This window comes from Solanum tuberosum, unplaced genomic scaffold (assembly GCF_000226075.1).
Source record: "Solanum tuberosum cultivar DM 1-3 516 R44 unplaced genomic scaffold, SolTub_3.0 scf00122, whole genome shotgun sequence".
In the NCBI taxonomy this organism is placed as follows: domain Eukaryota; kingdom Viridiplantae; phylum Streptophyta; class Magnoliopsida; order Solanales; family Solanaceae; genus Solanum; species Solanum tuberosum.
Window position 1 is genome coordinate 159114 of NW_006239050.1, and position 15833 is coordinate 174946.

The following is a 15833-nucleotide window of genomic DNA, read 5'->3' on the forward strand; positions in this document are numbered from 1 at the left end:
TTATGATACTTGTATATGCATGAATGTTGCAATGTTGATCACATTTGTTATAGAAGAGATAGAGGAATGATGATTGCCATGAAATCATGACTTAAATGTATGATCTTGATGATATACTTGTGATTGTGATTGTGGTGTGTTGAATGGATCGGTTGCCACATTCCGACATAACTAACTTGGATCGGTTGCCACATTTCGGCATAAAAATGGGACCGGTTGTCACGTTTCGACATAAATATGGGATCGGTTGTCACGTTTCGGCATGCTAACTGTTTGGGTTTGGGTTCCATGAGAGGACCAATGATTTGATAGATAATGTGAAGTTGTTCATTGTTCGTAAATGTTGATAATATTGTATATATTGATATATATGCATGTGATTATAATATTGTCTTGACTTGCTTATGTTGCACTAGTGGGATAGCTGTGTGATCCTACTAGTACACTGTGGTTGTGTACTGATACTGCACTTGCTCTTATTTTTGTTGAGTACATGGCATCTTCAAACGGCTATTGACAAACCTTGCTTAGAAGATCAGTGATCGTCGCTTCGAATTTAAGGGTGAGCCAATTCTTCTGGCCTGCCATGGGATTCTCTTTCGTCTATGTCCACCATTTCCGGACTTAGACATTTGTTTTAGCTAGTTGATTAGTTCATTAGTTGGGGTTGTGTCCCTTTCTTGTTTAGTCTTGGCTCATTGTTAGAATGTTTTGGTACATTGACTTTCAGGTTCTAGATTATTTCTTCCGCATTGTTTAGTTCGTTGTTAGACTTTTGTTGGAGTTTATGGGAACTCCCTATTTATTTCATTAGTATTTAACTTGCTTCTGTAACTTAAATGCCTTAGTTTTGGTTTAGTTGCTTGGTTTGGGTTGTAGTAGTAGTTCTCCCACCGGAGAGTTAGTGTGGGTGCCAATCACGACGGTCTGAATCGTGACAAAAGATAAACAAATAAAGGCCAGGAACATTAGCTGGAAGACAATTCAATGCCCTTTGTCGTAAGCAATACTAGATTTGCTTGATCTTTCATAGTCATCTCGTCTGGATTCAACACTAGCCTTCATGGTGCCTCCACTACCAACATTTGAAATGACTTTTTTTTTCTTATTAATCTCTGACAAGAACTGGTCTAAACCAAATGAATCAGCTTCCTCAACTTCCTTCTCAAATTCAAATTTCAAATTTCTTCAAGCAGATCGTCCAATATTCTTTCAATTTTAAATATTTGGAGAAGATACGTCATGAATATCCCGATTTTGCTAAGATATTCAGGAATCAATTTTTCGAGGTTGATAGATTTATCATGATATATTACTATTTATGTATCTTATTTAAATTGATAAATATTGTATTCTTACTGATACATTAAACAAGTAATTGTTGTCTATAAGATATTCGCTTTGAGATTGATATATTACAGTGTAGTAGATTTTATGTATCAACTACATGTAGTATAAATTAGTATTTATGTATCATGTCCATAAAATTGTGCATGATACATTACTATTTATGTATCTTATTCTGATTGGAAAATAGTGTATTTTATAAAAGATGCATTATATATGTAATTGTTCTCAATAACATTTTTTGTGATTGATACAGAACATTGTGATTAGTTGTTATGTATCTAATACATATAATAAAGTTTGAAATTTATTGAATTTGATATACATTGCGTTAAATAAAAATAGTCAAGGCATGTCTTAAAATGTTACTTAGAGGGCTACAAATACATAACAACGTTTGATACATATTCAAATAGACAATTTGACATAGTTATATATAATATACAAAGAAACTGTGAATATAATACATATTGGTTTAGTTATAAAATAGCAGGGCTTATGTATCAAGAATATGTTTTAATAATGTGTACAAATACATAGTCTTCTAAGTTTAATAAGACTGGTTTATGTATCTGGTACTAAATGATAAAGAAATTTGTATTATGTATCAAATACATAACTATGCGCATGATGCATACTAATTGATGTTTTCATAAATTAGGATTATGTATCAAACACTTTTATTTGAACGCAATACATTGTATATGATAAGGGTATAATGTATCATAATATTAAAATGTAGGCATTATACATGAATTTAAGAATAAAAAATAATTAGATACACTAAAAATCTAAATCTTTGATAGAGAAAGGTGTAAGTAACATGTTCTACTCCCCCCATTTTTGAAAACATTTTCAGCGGGCGATTTAATTAGAACTTGAACATGCATCATATTTTGACTTTTTCTCTTGCAATTTCTTCATGATTAACGGATCATTTCGCTGTTTGAATCTATTTTCATGAAAATTATCATCATTTGAATCTTCCATTTGTGCAACTAATTGGGTAAGACATTAATAATTATGTATCACAATAATATTTGATAATGTCTACAGATACATAGCCTTCTAATTGAATAAGTCTGGGTGTATGTATCTGGTAGTAAAAGATAATAAAATTTATAATAGTTATGTATCAAATACATGACTATGAACATGATACATACTAATTTGTGTTTCAATAAATTAGGATTATATAGCAAAACTAATATTTAAACACGATATACATTGTACATGATAAAATGGTAATGTATCATGAAGTTGAAAAGAAGAAATTATATTTTTATTTAAGAACTTGAAATGCATCCTTCTTCGACTCTGAATCATAAAGACGAGGACGAGATCTACCGTTTGTAACAATGACGTTACGTATGGTTCTTGACTCAATACTAAAAATGGACCAGAATACATATGTATCAAAAAATTGCAGATGAAAAAACTAAAATTGAAAAATAATAATAATTTATAACTGAACAATTGGAAGAAAAAAATTGATGAAAAAATAGTTCTACTTCTGTAGGAAGATGAAGAATAGAAACAGAATACAATTGAAATTCAAAAATGGAGGATTGGAGGTAACAACTTGCACATCAGAGTGATTTTAGGCGTAAAAATAGGAACAAATATCGTGACGTGAGAAGGGTTAAAAGTGATTAAGGGTGTCAAATGGGCGTGTTGGGTTGAAATTGGAGATATTAAAATGGGTTGAAATCGAAATCGGGTTGATCTTGACCCGCCCAAGTTTTAGTTTGGGCTCAAATGGGTTGGGTTCAAATGGGCTAAAAAAACGGGTTGGGTCTTGACCCGCCCAATTTGACCTTGATTAATCTCAATAATTTTAACATAGTGATATTTAACTTTTATAATCACAATGCGAATTTCAGCTTAAATTCTTTTTTTAAAAATGTAACAAATGGATAGATAAATCCTAAAAGATGTTAAATAGATAATAATTCATACCTTTAATATAGGAACATATCTTAGTAAAGCGTTTTAAAACGGGTTGAAATTGGAGATTGAATTGGGCTCAATTGAGGATTCTATTAAAATGGGTTAGGCTTGAATGAGTTGAGATTGAACCCAATTCAAATTATCTTGAGCCCAACCCTTTAAATTCTGGGCGGGTTACCTATGTTGGGTTCATTTTTGACATCCCTAACAGTGATGTATCTGGAGAAAAAAAAGAAGGTGAGGACAAAAGAGATTTTTGTAATATTATGAAATGGTAGTGAATTTTAGAAAATATGATTAAGTTTTTTTTGTGTAATTAGATAATTTTTCCAATATATTTCCTTTTTCTATAAAAATTAATATTATTAGGTCTGTGCATAACACAAATTTTCCTCACTAGTATGTTCATAAAAGTAACAAAAGTGGGACAAGGTAATTTCTTCTTGGGGAACTTTCACATATAGCAATTCAAAATTAGCTTAATTATGCCCCATAGCTATAGTTTGCTAATTACGATTCATAGCTACAAGTTATAGGGAGGAGAGTGGTGAGCGAGATTGGGAGAGGGAGGAGAGAGGCGAGCGAAAGAGGGTAGAAAGTGGGAGAGATGTGAATTGTATATGTATATCGGCTAGATAATTATATAGATGTAACTGGTATACATATGTATTTGTATATCTGGCGAGTGAGATTGGGAGAGGGAGGAGAGAGGTGAGCGAGAGAGAGTAATAATTCGTATAATTCACATCTTGTTTGAATAATTTGCGTGTTTTTGATAATTGAGTAATATAAAGTCTGAAATTATACAAATATGATAAAACTTGAAATAACGAATTGATACAAACATAAGCATATGAACTTTAAACAATTATACAAATTATTATATTATACAAATTACATTATATAGCTTATACTATATAAAATCCGAAAACTACACGTTTATACAAACTTTAAGAAGTTATACACAAAAAGATTGAATATATATGGTGATAAAACTGAAAAATCAAAGGAAATCATCTACATATACAAATACAAACCATCGAATACCAATACAAATCAAACGATGAATTGTTAGTTGCGAATTATACAAATGTGGCGAATTATACAAACGTGGCTAATTATCAACCCATTTAATTAATTGTTAATGTTAGTTGTGAATGATAATTATAGCAAACTATAGCTTTGATGACTAATTAAGTAGTATACGTTTGTTTAACCACATAATTTTCCCTTTCTTCAAATACTTGGTAAATATGAGATTCTAAGCTTAAAACATTAGGGGTGAAAAAGAGAATACAAAAACTATTAGGGGTGGCAGGGTAATTTCGTCAAATAGTAAGATGAAGAAAGTGTGATCCATGAGAATCACAATACACTGTTTAAAACAGAATTTCCCACCCAAAAGTTGTAAACCGCCTAACTTTACATACTTCACACTTCTGCTTCCAAAATCCGCCATTGGAGATGAGTACTCCAGTTGAAGAAGTTTCTGCACATCTGAAAAAATTCAACTATGAGGATTGGATTTCAAAGCTGGATGCACTGTCGATATGGATGTACGATTTTGGCGACCAGCATTTCCCGTCAACTATAGAACAGAAAATCTCTGACATCGAGCATCAAATTGATTTGTGCATCAAAGTCCTCGAATCAGTTCCTCAAGGTATGGATTATCCAGAAGAAGAAAAAAACGCATTCAATTTCATTTATCAAGTGAGTTTAAGTGGTACGAATTCATGCAGAGAAGAGAGAATTAAATCGTGAACGTGCAATGTTCGAGTATCTAAAAGGAAGGTTTTATAATGCAATTCCTGATGTTTATAAGGAGGAAGCAGAGCGTCATCTACTGAAAGCTGTGAGTGAAAGAAGAATTACATATTTAATGTATTGTTGATTGTTGAATTTGCGTTTGGTTTCATTCTCACTGTTAATTTTATCTACCAGACTCAATTAGATCCGCTTCTGCGGGATGCTTGGAATTGCCTCGGCTGTTGCGTTGCCAAGAAAGGAAATTACCAAGAAGCTAAAGAATACTATCAGGCTGCCCTTAAAATGGTTATATTTTGCTGCTTCTTCAGTACGTAAATTTTCTGTTCTCTAAACTTCAAACGCTCCCTTCATTTAATGGATTCTTCATCTTTTATTTGATTTAGGGTGAAGAAAATGCAGTAATATTACGTCAACTTGCAGACCTTGAACTGACGTTTGCACGAGGTGAATGTAATTCTTCATCTTTTATTTGTTTTGTGTTTTAGACTCTCTTCATTTCGCTGCTTAGGTGATTATAAAAGCTGTGTCTATGAAGTTCTAATTCTCTCCTTAATTTGGCAGTCTGGGATTCTGATTTTTAATTGAATATGATTTCTACCATTTTCAATTTAGAATCTTCATTTAACAAAAGCAAATGTATAATACATTTCTTCAGTCTCTTATTAAGTAAATAATAGTAACTCATGGAAAAAATTCTGAAATCTATATTTACTTTTATTTTTCTTAGTGGATCTGTTCATCTGATTGTATATCTATTTCATAGTTGCTGAAAATCCAGCCAAGCAGATTGATGACTGCATCAAATATGCCGAAAGGACACACGCTCTGGATGACATGGATGGAGGTTGTTTATGTAAGACTGCGAACAGAATTTACTTAAAAGAGGAACTGCTTTAATCACTTACCTCTGAGATTCTCTGATATTGTGTCATACACATTCTGTGCTTTAGCACTCTCAGCTTTTCCAATTTGCTAAATGTTTACTTGGTGTTTGTCAAAGATTGTGTTCACCCGTCACATATTGTATAGCTATAGTTAAGAAATGTTGGAAAAATGAAATTTCCAACAAGAAGTAGCATACAATGACATTAAAGACAGATTACGGTGCAGAAATTCCATACTTTGTTACATGGAACCATGAAGTAGCATATGCGCAGTATGTATGTTATACTTAGATCTTTAACTAGCATCTGCATACAGTTATAGCTATAATAAACATTTTGATAAATCCAATTTTCAAGTCCTTCACTGAGCTTCATTTGGTTGGTAGATATCTTAGGATGTGGACATTTCACTTCCTTTCTTCTGACGGGAGGATGGGATCACAATAATCTTCTTCTGGCATTAGAGGCATACGAAAAAGCTGTAAGTAGTTCTTACAATCTTGTCTCTGTTTATTTATTTCCCTTTATTTTAACATGAAATATATGTGTACAGTATTAGCTCCCTGCAAGCCTGGTTATTTTAGATACTTGGAGGTTTCTTCTGATTTTCTACTCTATTTCAGAAGAGAATTGATGCAATGAAGTCAAACCCACATCTTGAATACGACTGTAGCATGGTAAGTCATTGAAAGAAACAACTGATTTTCACTTATGAACTGTTGTATCATATACATGATCTTTCAAAACACAAGGTTCTCAATTGTTGCTAATTATCACCTCGTTTTTTTATGATGGTGTTCTTAAAGAACAAGAGTTAGAAAAACTAAACATAAAGAAAAAGAAATTAAAGGAAGACAGGAGACCATGTATCAGGTTGTACACTGCACCATGCAGCAAGGGAAGGATATAAGTTTGCAACTTCTTGTGTGGATCACAGATAGACCTCCTTTCATCATCTTAAAGGTTGCAGAGAATGCCTCTAAATAATCTTGGCTCTATCAGAGTTTGAGAATCATTAGGATCTATGTTGATATATAAAGATCCAAAGGAATGAAACCATTCAAAAAGAAGACTCTGAAAACTTTACAGATAAGACAAAAGTTGGTAAACTAAAGGAAAAAGTCATGATTAGAAATAGAAGCATTCTCTCATAAAATAGGAAATATGTACACAGGTTGCAATATGACAAGGAAGCACTGGAAGCTTTACAGAGAAAAAGAAAGTTGTACGTGAAACAGAATCTGATAATAATTCATTGAATTAGTTACCTCTTTCTGGTAGTTAAGAATCATGTTTGGTACGAAAAAGTTCAGTAAATGACTATTGCAACATCTGCAGAGATCAGTGACATGTTGAATTGAGTTTGGTACGAAATAATCTATCTAGAAGAACAAGTGTGTGATAGGGAAGTACAATTTGAAAACAGTCTGATTTAAAAGAATTGGCTTCAGCAAGCATGAAAGTTTTATGCTTAGTGAAGAAAGAACCAATAGTCTCTAAAAAAGCTCACTTTTATTCATCTTCAAATTTTATGTTTGCACATATCATGATATCTTAAATATAGACTTCAGTTTCCCCCTTTCTAAAATTCAATGCCATGTTGGGAAATTTGATATCTGTTCTTTCAGGTGAATAGATATCTGGAGAACTACAAGATGTCTCTAACTGGATTTTCAGATGCTGCATTAAAGAATCCTGCTAGTGATGCTTTACATCAAGTGAAAGTGACGATCCAGCTTCTTGACAAACTAAAAAGATTACTTCAGGTAAGATTATTTGATTGTGGTTATTTTATATAAAGCATCCGTAAGTGATATTATAATCCATTGCATTAAGAACGGCTTGGTTGACAACATTAGAATCATAAGGGAAGTGAGTAGTTAATTACAAGTGCAGGCCAGTGATAACTACTTAATTACAAGAGGTAGTCAAGGAGTAACACTTCCTGCAATTGCAAACATCTGACCTATCCAACTCCTAACATGTCATAGTGGTGCTTTGATGTGTTCACACTTACCTGTTACTAGTATGGAGCTCTAACCTGTTTAAACACTGATTTCATCGTCAGAGTTACCAAGGAATGCTTTCTGTTTCCTGCTATACCATAATGTATGATGAGGCAGTCCTTTAAATGGTTTCCGAGATAACCAGTCAATATCTACAAAGTTCTGCTCTGACAACCTTTAGGTAACAAGTACGAATGATAGCTAGGGGGGACAGATATAACTTGAAATTTGGTTTTATGGTATGACCAGAAAAACACCAAAAAATAGTCATGTTTTCCTATGATTTCTGAAATTGTCTTAATGTGTAGGTTTGAGGTGCAGTTGATTGGGTGAATCTTTGAATATTGCCAAACAGGTAGAGGCTAGGAAACTGGAATAGGCAGTTAAGATTATGCGGAATTAAGATTCAAGTTGGGTGTCTAAGTTAGTAATACTATTTGTATCATTGTGCTAAAACAGATCAACTGATCATCTTGGTAACTCTACTATGGCTACCCCAGAAAGCTTGGTTAAGTTTCTCCTACTTGATGAATTTTTTTCTGAATTCTTTTCACTTACAACAACAACATGCTCATTGAAATCCCACTAAGTGGTGTCTGGGGAGGGTAGAGTGTACGCAGACCTTACCACTACATATATTTGCAAAAGGTACTCATGCACAATAAAGTTATCCATTTGGGAAAAGGTTTAAGCATTAAGCATTAGATTTATCTAAAAGAAAAGGAGATGAGGTACTGACCGGTTCTTGTGTCCTTAAATAGTCCAATTTATTTGTTCAATGAGTCAAAACAGCATATCCCTGTATTGACTGAATGGTGCCTGGGGTAACATTATAGTTGTCTCTTCTTCTTTCATTTCTTGAATTTTTTTAAAGAAACAGGAAAGTTATGATAGTCTTTAAAAAATAATGCCTTAAGATTCTCAGTTGTTAAATGTTTTCTTCTTTTGAAGCTGTTAAGACATTATGAATGAGATTGTGAAGGATGCATTGAATTATGTGATCCTGCTTTTCAGGTTAAGCGTAATGACAAGAATAAGGGGAAGAGTAAGCGAAAGAGTAAGGGAAAGAGTAAAGGAAAGAGCACGGAAACAAGCTTGTCTGCCCTGATCCAGTCACTTCCTAATATTGATCGTAAGGCTTTGCATTCTTCTTAGATATTGAACTGTAAACAATGAGGTATATGATTTACCTATTTATCTATTAGTTGAGGTAATAGAGTGCTTTCTGGCAGTGAATCCTCTATACAACAGAGCAACCACAAATCTCTTAACTGAAGGCCCTAACAAACAGATTGCGGTTATAGCAGCAGTACGTTGCTTAGTTAAATATGAGTATAAAGCTCCAGTGTAAGTTACATCATCTTGGAGGAACCCACACGAGTTGATCATTTTCAGCATTTCCTTTAAAAGTGAAATTCACTTGTCTGTGCAGCCCTACTTTATACTAAAATACTTATTTCTCAACGTGTACTCTTAATCTACAGATACTATATGCTCTGTGACTCTGATGAGAATAGTTTTGTACTTACAGTGTTCGGCATACAGAAGGAAGCAGTAAGCACTACTTTATGCTGTTTAATTGTTTCTTGGTACATTTATTCATTAAGATCTTACTTCCTAGAAAAAAGTGGTCTAGTGGAAACCGAGATGAGAAAATCAACAAATAAATTTCAGATATTGACACGTTAGTTTGCTGCTAAACTGCTGCAGCACTACATGCCTAAAAAATAAGCAAAGGATCTTTCCTCCCTTTATTATGTTCTTATGTTTCTTGGTACATTTATCCATTAAGATCTTAATTCCAAGAAAAAAGTGGTCTACTTCTTTAATACATAGCCAAACACTAAAGATGAAAAGAGAGAATAGTAAAGTGAGTTAGCATTTCAAAATATTTCTATAAATTGGAATAGTTTGTTTCCTATGTCATTCTATCAAACACCATTCTTATCTTGATTTTCTCATTTGTCCATACTTGAAGAAAAAAAGATTTCATTTGCCGCTTAAGTAATCCATAAGTGAGCCTGAATATCTCTTAATAATGGTGATCATCTCATTCAAAATGTCTTATCTTTGAATATTTATCCTACTCCAGATTTTCGTGGTGACACATAGCGTATTCCTACTAAAATGGAATAAGAAGATGAAAATAACATAAACGAAGCTTCTTTTAAGAAATGCATGCTCTATGAAAAGTTGATACTGCAAGGAAAAAAAGAAACAAAAAGGAAAAGAAGTGTAAAATGACACAGGAACTATGAGTCATGACAATACTGTTTTACATCAGAGTAATTTACTGATATTTAGTTTCTGTAAGCATTTCCGATCTAACTCCTGATTAGATTTTCACATCATTACTTAACAAACTACTCTTGTTGACAGATTAAACAAGGAGATCAGGTCACAGTATTGGAGCCCATTTGCAAATTTATTGATTTTGAATGGGAAGGAAAGGTAAACTCGTTATAATAACTGTGGTATTTCAGATGCAATGCTATTACAAAGATGTCATTTTGCTTTCTATATCACGTTTTTTTTCCTGTAAGCACCACATATTAGATGTGTTCTATTAGCTCATATCCCTTTATTTTGTGTATCGACTCCACTTTATAACACTTCAGGGCAGTGTGTACTTGAGCCTCTTGCAGTGGTAATTTGGTGTCAATGATATGGTAAAATTGGTAAGTTACCTAAGCAGGATAGGAGTTAATCTGGTCCCAGTCTGCCCTTTTCTTGGTTCTAACTGATTGGAAGCAGAACGGTCTTCCCTAAACAGGAACATGAAGTCATTTCTTGCAGTTTCTGAATTAAATAACACCAACCAGTTTCCAAATGAATAATTGGATAACGGGTGGTTTAAGTGCTGGAAGAATAATGATCATGTCAATCATTTGCCTTGCCCGTGTGATTTATAATAATCTGCCAGCCAAATTTTGTCACCCCTCACTAATGTATTGTTATTTTTACTGCAGCACTACCAATTCAAGTCTGTGCGAGTTAATCTTCTGGAACAAGTCCTTGTAAATGGAAATGACCTGCCTCCTAATTCTGCCATGCGTGAAACAATATCATACCCGTAACTGAGGGTAAAATACGCTTTTCTATTACATGCAGGTGTGTGAACTTGAAATGAGATAAACTCTACTGCCTGTATATTTTTTTTCCAATTTGACATAGATGACTAGTATGAAGATTGGTCAGTCCTGATGATCCGAGGGCCAATACTTTTTATTGCTTTCATGTCATTTTCGTTTTCAAACTTTGTATGTGATATATGGGTTATCAAGAAAGTAATAGGTGACTTTGAGACTTATGTTTAGACTTCTGCTTTGTCAAACTCGTTTGTGTGAAATGCTATCTTTTAAACTCTTTACTTCTATTATCTTGTATGATGTACGCTAAGTGGCTTGTGTAGGGCCGCTCGGGGTTCTATATGCCATGTTACACTTAGGATCTACTTTGGGTCGTGACAATTCAGATCCCGACCTTTTTGCAAGGACAAAATAGGTCTTTTTTGTACTTTTTCTTTATTGATTATTTTAATCCATATGAGGATTCTTAAAGCTTTATTAAAAAAGTTTCTATCAAACTTTATATGTTTCAGACATCTTGATTGCTTCAAGGGTTGTCATATAACCTTCATTGTCTAGCTAGACATGGCAATTATTCATTATATGCATTCAAGTTTTCATATATTGTCAAATCAAAATAAATCTCATTGCATCCACCATAGGAGAAAACATCTTAAATAATGTTACAACTTTTGCTAAAAATCTTCATATCTTACGATTATACTATTGTATAATAATTTATTAGTATCCCATTGACATTATATCTTTGATCTATGGACTATTAGTTCAAAATCTTATTTTTCTAAGTGAAACAAAATATACTTGAATTGTGCATTTCATTTGGACAATCATTTATTTGTTCATATTAGGGAAAAGGTAGAAGTACCTCCCTAGACTATGACCCAAATCTCAGAGACACACCTTAACTAAACTAAGGTCCTATTAACCCCTTGAACTAATTTTTTTTTGTAATTGTATACATCTTTTTGACTTACGTGACATCCAAATATATCCCACGCGCCTCAACTGTGGGAGTCACGGGGTGTGCCACATAAGCCAAAAGGTGTACAATATTATACATAAAATGAGTTCAGGAGGTAATAGGACCTTAGTTTGGTTAATGTGTGTATCTGGGATTTCAGTCATAGTCTAGGGGGTACTTTTGGCTTCTCCCATCAAAAAATGACATGTGTCCAATTTGTGCGCTTATCACTTGCCATGTCAGCGTTTGTGGTGTATTTATTCCATTTTAAATTAGTTTAGGGGGTAATAGGACCCTAGTTAAGTTTAGGTGTGTCTCTGAAATTTCAGTCATAGTCTAAGAGGTAGTTGTGTCTTATTCTTAAATCGGGGTGTTTTAACTTTTAATACAAGGACTAGAAAATGGTAATTTATTCATTTTGGGGTTGATTATTGATTAGTTTTTGATGATTTCTTGCGCATAAACTCCTGAAACCAAGGATAAACTAGTTTTGTTGTCAATTTACTATTTTGACCTTGCATGCTTAGGGTGACTTTTTGCGTCTGAAATAGAAGTATAACAATATGAGTCTATAGATTCATATGGTTATGTATTTGATCAGATTAGAATCACTCGGAGGCATCGTGGAAGGGTAGGTTTATAATTTGACTATTAAATATTTGATTAAGGTAAATTAAAAGAATTTCTTTGATTCTTATGAAGTGCTAGTCAGGAATAAACCAGAAATACAAAAGGAATGACACTTTAAACCTATTGAGAAAAACATTTATGAGTCCTATGTGGCATAATACACGTAGGACTCAAATTGTCATGTAGGACACGTGTGTTTATTTGTACAACTTTATACAAGTTTAAGTGTTTATTTATACACATTCAAAGTTGGAGACCATAAATATAAAATGAGATTTAGTTAAATGGTATAATTATGTATTATGCCTTGAAAAAAAAAGAAGATGAAACACGAAACAAGCACTGGACTTATATTTTGAGATTGAGGTCTTCTATTCTCTTTCTTCTTATTTTCTTTTGGACAACATAGTTTTCAAGTAGAGTGTTCTAAAGTCATTTCATTAAATAGTAGTTTGTGCATGCTGATTAATTTTTTCAACACTTCTTCAGTTTTTAAAAAAATAAAATTGGAGGCCGGAGAAGGGAATTACAAGATGGGGAAACCAAACATGTACTAACGGACTCTGCTCCCATTCAGTAACTCTTTCCTCCAATTTCTCCAATACCCCTTTTGATTGGTGACAACTGACATGTGTGATCTAACAAAATAAATGACTTAAGATTTCTTTTTCCAAATATGACTCTATACACATCTCCAATAATAGGTATAAACGATTTGCATTAAATTAATGGAGTATTATAAATTAATAGAGTATTACATAAAAATAAATAGGTATAAACGGTGGGCATTAAATTAATGGAGTATTACATAAATATAATTATAGTTTAAAACAATATAAAATTTAAATAAATACCATTTTGAATATTTTGACCTTAATTAAATTAATTATTTTGTATTTCCTATATCTAAATATATTTTTATAGGTATTATTCTATGCTTTTCACTTGTATAAATAAATATTAGAGTTCTGATTATTCTGAACAAAATTAATTTTCTCATTATGCTAATTTACTTCATTATAAAATATCATTAGTTTATATATTTAATTAGTATTTCTCACTTTTTCGTATAAAAGATAATATTTATATTTTTATGAAAAAATTGTAACATCAATTCAAAATAACGAAGATATCATGATTCTTAATAAAGTAAAAAATATAATGAAATGATATAATATGCATTAGAAATAATTTAATTAGAAAAAAAGGGAAAATTTTATTATTGTTGAAAGTTGAAAAAGAGGTTTGATTTTAAAAAGAAAGTTGGATGAAAATAAATTTTGTCCATAAAATGAATGACTCAGTTTTCTAAATGAAAAAAGAAAGGTTGTAGATGTCGATCAAAGTAAAGCGACTTCTTTAGATCGACAGTTGGTTGTTGTCACTTCTGAGCAAAATCGTGCACACTCAATGGATGTTGTTACAAGTAATATTGGTGTTCAAACAACTATCGAAAATAAAGGGGGAACGCCAAGAGTTGGGGTTGATGCGCCGTGAGTTGGTTCAGGCAAAAAAATAATGGATTCAGGACACAAACTAATAGATACATCTGATGTTGAAGATGCTGAAAATTCTGCAGCATGTTTTGCAAGTTGACCCCAAAAATGCAACTAAAAATTGGACACTGGTTGCACACAAAAATTCAACTAGTAATTGGAGCCTTTCCTCGACTAGTCAAAATAATTCTCCATGCAGTGAAAAGGGTGCGACTGGAAATTTTCATGATAGTGAGAAGAGGCAATATATTAGTAAAGATACCTATTATGTTCGAATATGTTCGATGTTTTATCGACTACTGGAAAACAAGTTAACAGAGAATGACAACGATTTGATCCAAGAAAAGCAGGTCTCACCAACTACTTTGAATAGCAAATTAAGTCCAGAACCTTCCGTATTTGTGTCTAAATGTGTGATTGCAAAGAAGAATGAGTCAAGGACTTTAGTGTCAAATACAATTGATTTGGGCGAGGATTCTCTTGATGAAGATGAGGAAGACAATATGCTTGATTTGGGCTAGGATTCTCTTGATGAAGATGAGGAAGATATGCTGGACATATGCTTTGATAGAGTGGCTAGGGAAGGAGATATATCACCTTGGCAACAAAGAAGTGGAAGCAACAAAAGCAAAAAGAAGACACATGGAAGGCAACATAGTTGGGACGGTAAAATGACTGAGGAGTTTGTTCCAAGGCACCTACCTGTAACAACCGACGATTTGAAATAATTATGAAGAGGCTTAGAATTGGAAATAGTCATTTTTGGAAAGATTTAAAAATCTGGAAATTTGGCTAAGTATGGAAAAAGGTGAGTTTTTGGCCAACTTTGAACAGTCATAACTTCTATCTCAGGATGATTTACGTGTAGTTCCAGTTATGGTTGCAAAGCTCGTGAAATGGTCTTTCCAACGCCACCGAGTTTGCTCGATTCCGAGTTCGTATGAGTGAGTTATACCCTTTGAAAGTTGGGCAGTTGGCAGGGAATCCGTCCGGATATTTTAAGGGCATTTTGGTCTTTTCCCTAGCCATTTCTTTTGAGGTTATATTGTTGTGTTAGGCTTATTTTGGATCATTTTTGTCCCATTTTAAAAGAGTGAGAGCTAGGGCTTGAGAGTGAAGAGGAGAAGAAGAGGAGAAAGAGAAGAAGGAGCAAGGAGATCAAGCAAGTTCCGTCATGGTTATCGTCGGGGGTGATCCCTAATAGGTATGTGAGTCCATAGGGTTGGGTTGATTCTGTAACATCCGGCAATGTGAAATAATTGAAGAGGCTTAGAATTGGAAATTTTCATTTTTGGAAAGAATTTTAAAGTTTTGGAAATTTTGCTTAGTATAGAAATCAGTGAATTTTGGCCAACTTTGAGCAGTTGTAACTCCTAGCTCAGGATGATTTAGGAGTATTTACAGTTATGGTTGCGAAGCTTGTGGAATGGTCTTTCCAACGCCACCAAGTTTGCTCAATTCCGAGTTTGTAAGAGTGAGTTATGGCCTTTGAAAGTTGGGCAGTTGGCAGGGAATCCGCCCGGAAATTTAAAGGCATTTTGGTCTTTTCACAAATCAATTCTTTTGGGTTATATTAATGAAGTTAGGCTTCTTGTGGATCATTTTAGTTCCATTTTAAAAGAGTAAGAGTTAGGGTTCTTGAGTGAAGAAGAGAAAGAAGAGAGGAAGAAGAGGAGTTGGAGCTAGGGTTGAAGATTTCT

General features: G+C 33.2%; 2 protein-coding genes and 1 long non-coding RNA gene across 3 annotated transcripts; all 3 read left to right on the plus strand.

Annotated features, from left to right (window-relative positions):
* The first annotated feature begins 4725 nt into the window (after positions 1 to 4725).
* Positions 4726 to 5964, plus strand: LOC102581873 (uncharacterized). Its single transcript, XM_006350422.1, has 5 exons — positions 4726 to 4960; positions 5040 to 5152; positions 5242 to 5352; positions 5451 to 5511; positions 5831 to 5964. The coding sequence occupies exons 1-5, from the start codon at positions 4762 to 4764 to the stop codon at positions 5962 to 5964; spliced, it is 618 nt and encodes a 205-aa protein (XP_006350484.1). The 5' UTR covers positions 4726 to 4761.
* Positions 5965 to 6340: 376 nt separating this feature from the next.
* Positions 6341 to 7711, plus strand: LOC107061228 (uncharacterized). The gene is made up of 3 exons (XR_001473855.1): positions 6341 to 6432; positions 6575 to 6628; positions 7580 to 7711. It is a non-coding gene; the product is annotated as an uncharacterized lncRNA (long non-coding RNA).
* Positions 7712 to 8769: 1058 nt separating this feature from the next.
* LOC102582201 (uncharacterized) lies at positions 8770 to 11034 on the plus strand. The gene is made up of 6 exons (XM_015310073.1): positions 8770 to 8781; positions 8972 to 9089; positions 9190 to 9304; positions 9442 to 9538; positions 10337 to 10408; positions 10927 to 11034. The coding sequence occupies exons 1-6, from the start codon at positions 8770 to 8772 to the stop codon at positions 11032 to 11034; spliced, it is 522 nt and encodes a 173-aa protein (XP_015165559.1).
* Positions 11035 to 15833: the final 4799 nt, after the last annotated feature.

Excerpts from the sequence above, each read along its gene's own strand:
- LOC102581873 (XM_006350422.1), top strand. The coding sequence starts at position 4,762 with ATGAGTACTCCAGTTGAAGAAGTTTCTGCACATCTGAAAAAATTCAAC. Across the intron at positions 5,153-5,241 it reads AGCGTCATCTACTGAAAGCT|ACTCAATTAGATCCGCTTCT; the intron begins GTGAGTGAAAGA and ends TTTATCTACCAG. Across the intron at positions 5,353-5,450 it reads ATCAGGCTGCCCTTAAAATG|GGTGAAGAAAATGCAGTAAT; the intron begins GTTATATTTTGC and ends TATTTGATTTAG.
- LOC102582201 (XM_015310073.1), top strand. Across the intron at positions 9,090-9,189 it reads GTCACTTCCTAATATTGATC|TGAATCCTCTATACAACAGA; the intron begins GTAAGGCTTTGC and ends GCTTTCTGGCAG. Across the intron at positions 9,305-9,441 it reads TATGAGTATAAAGCTCCAGT|ATACTATATGCTCTGTGACT; the intron begins GTAAGTTACATC and ends CTTAATCTACAG.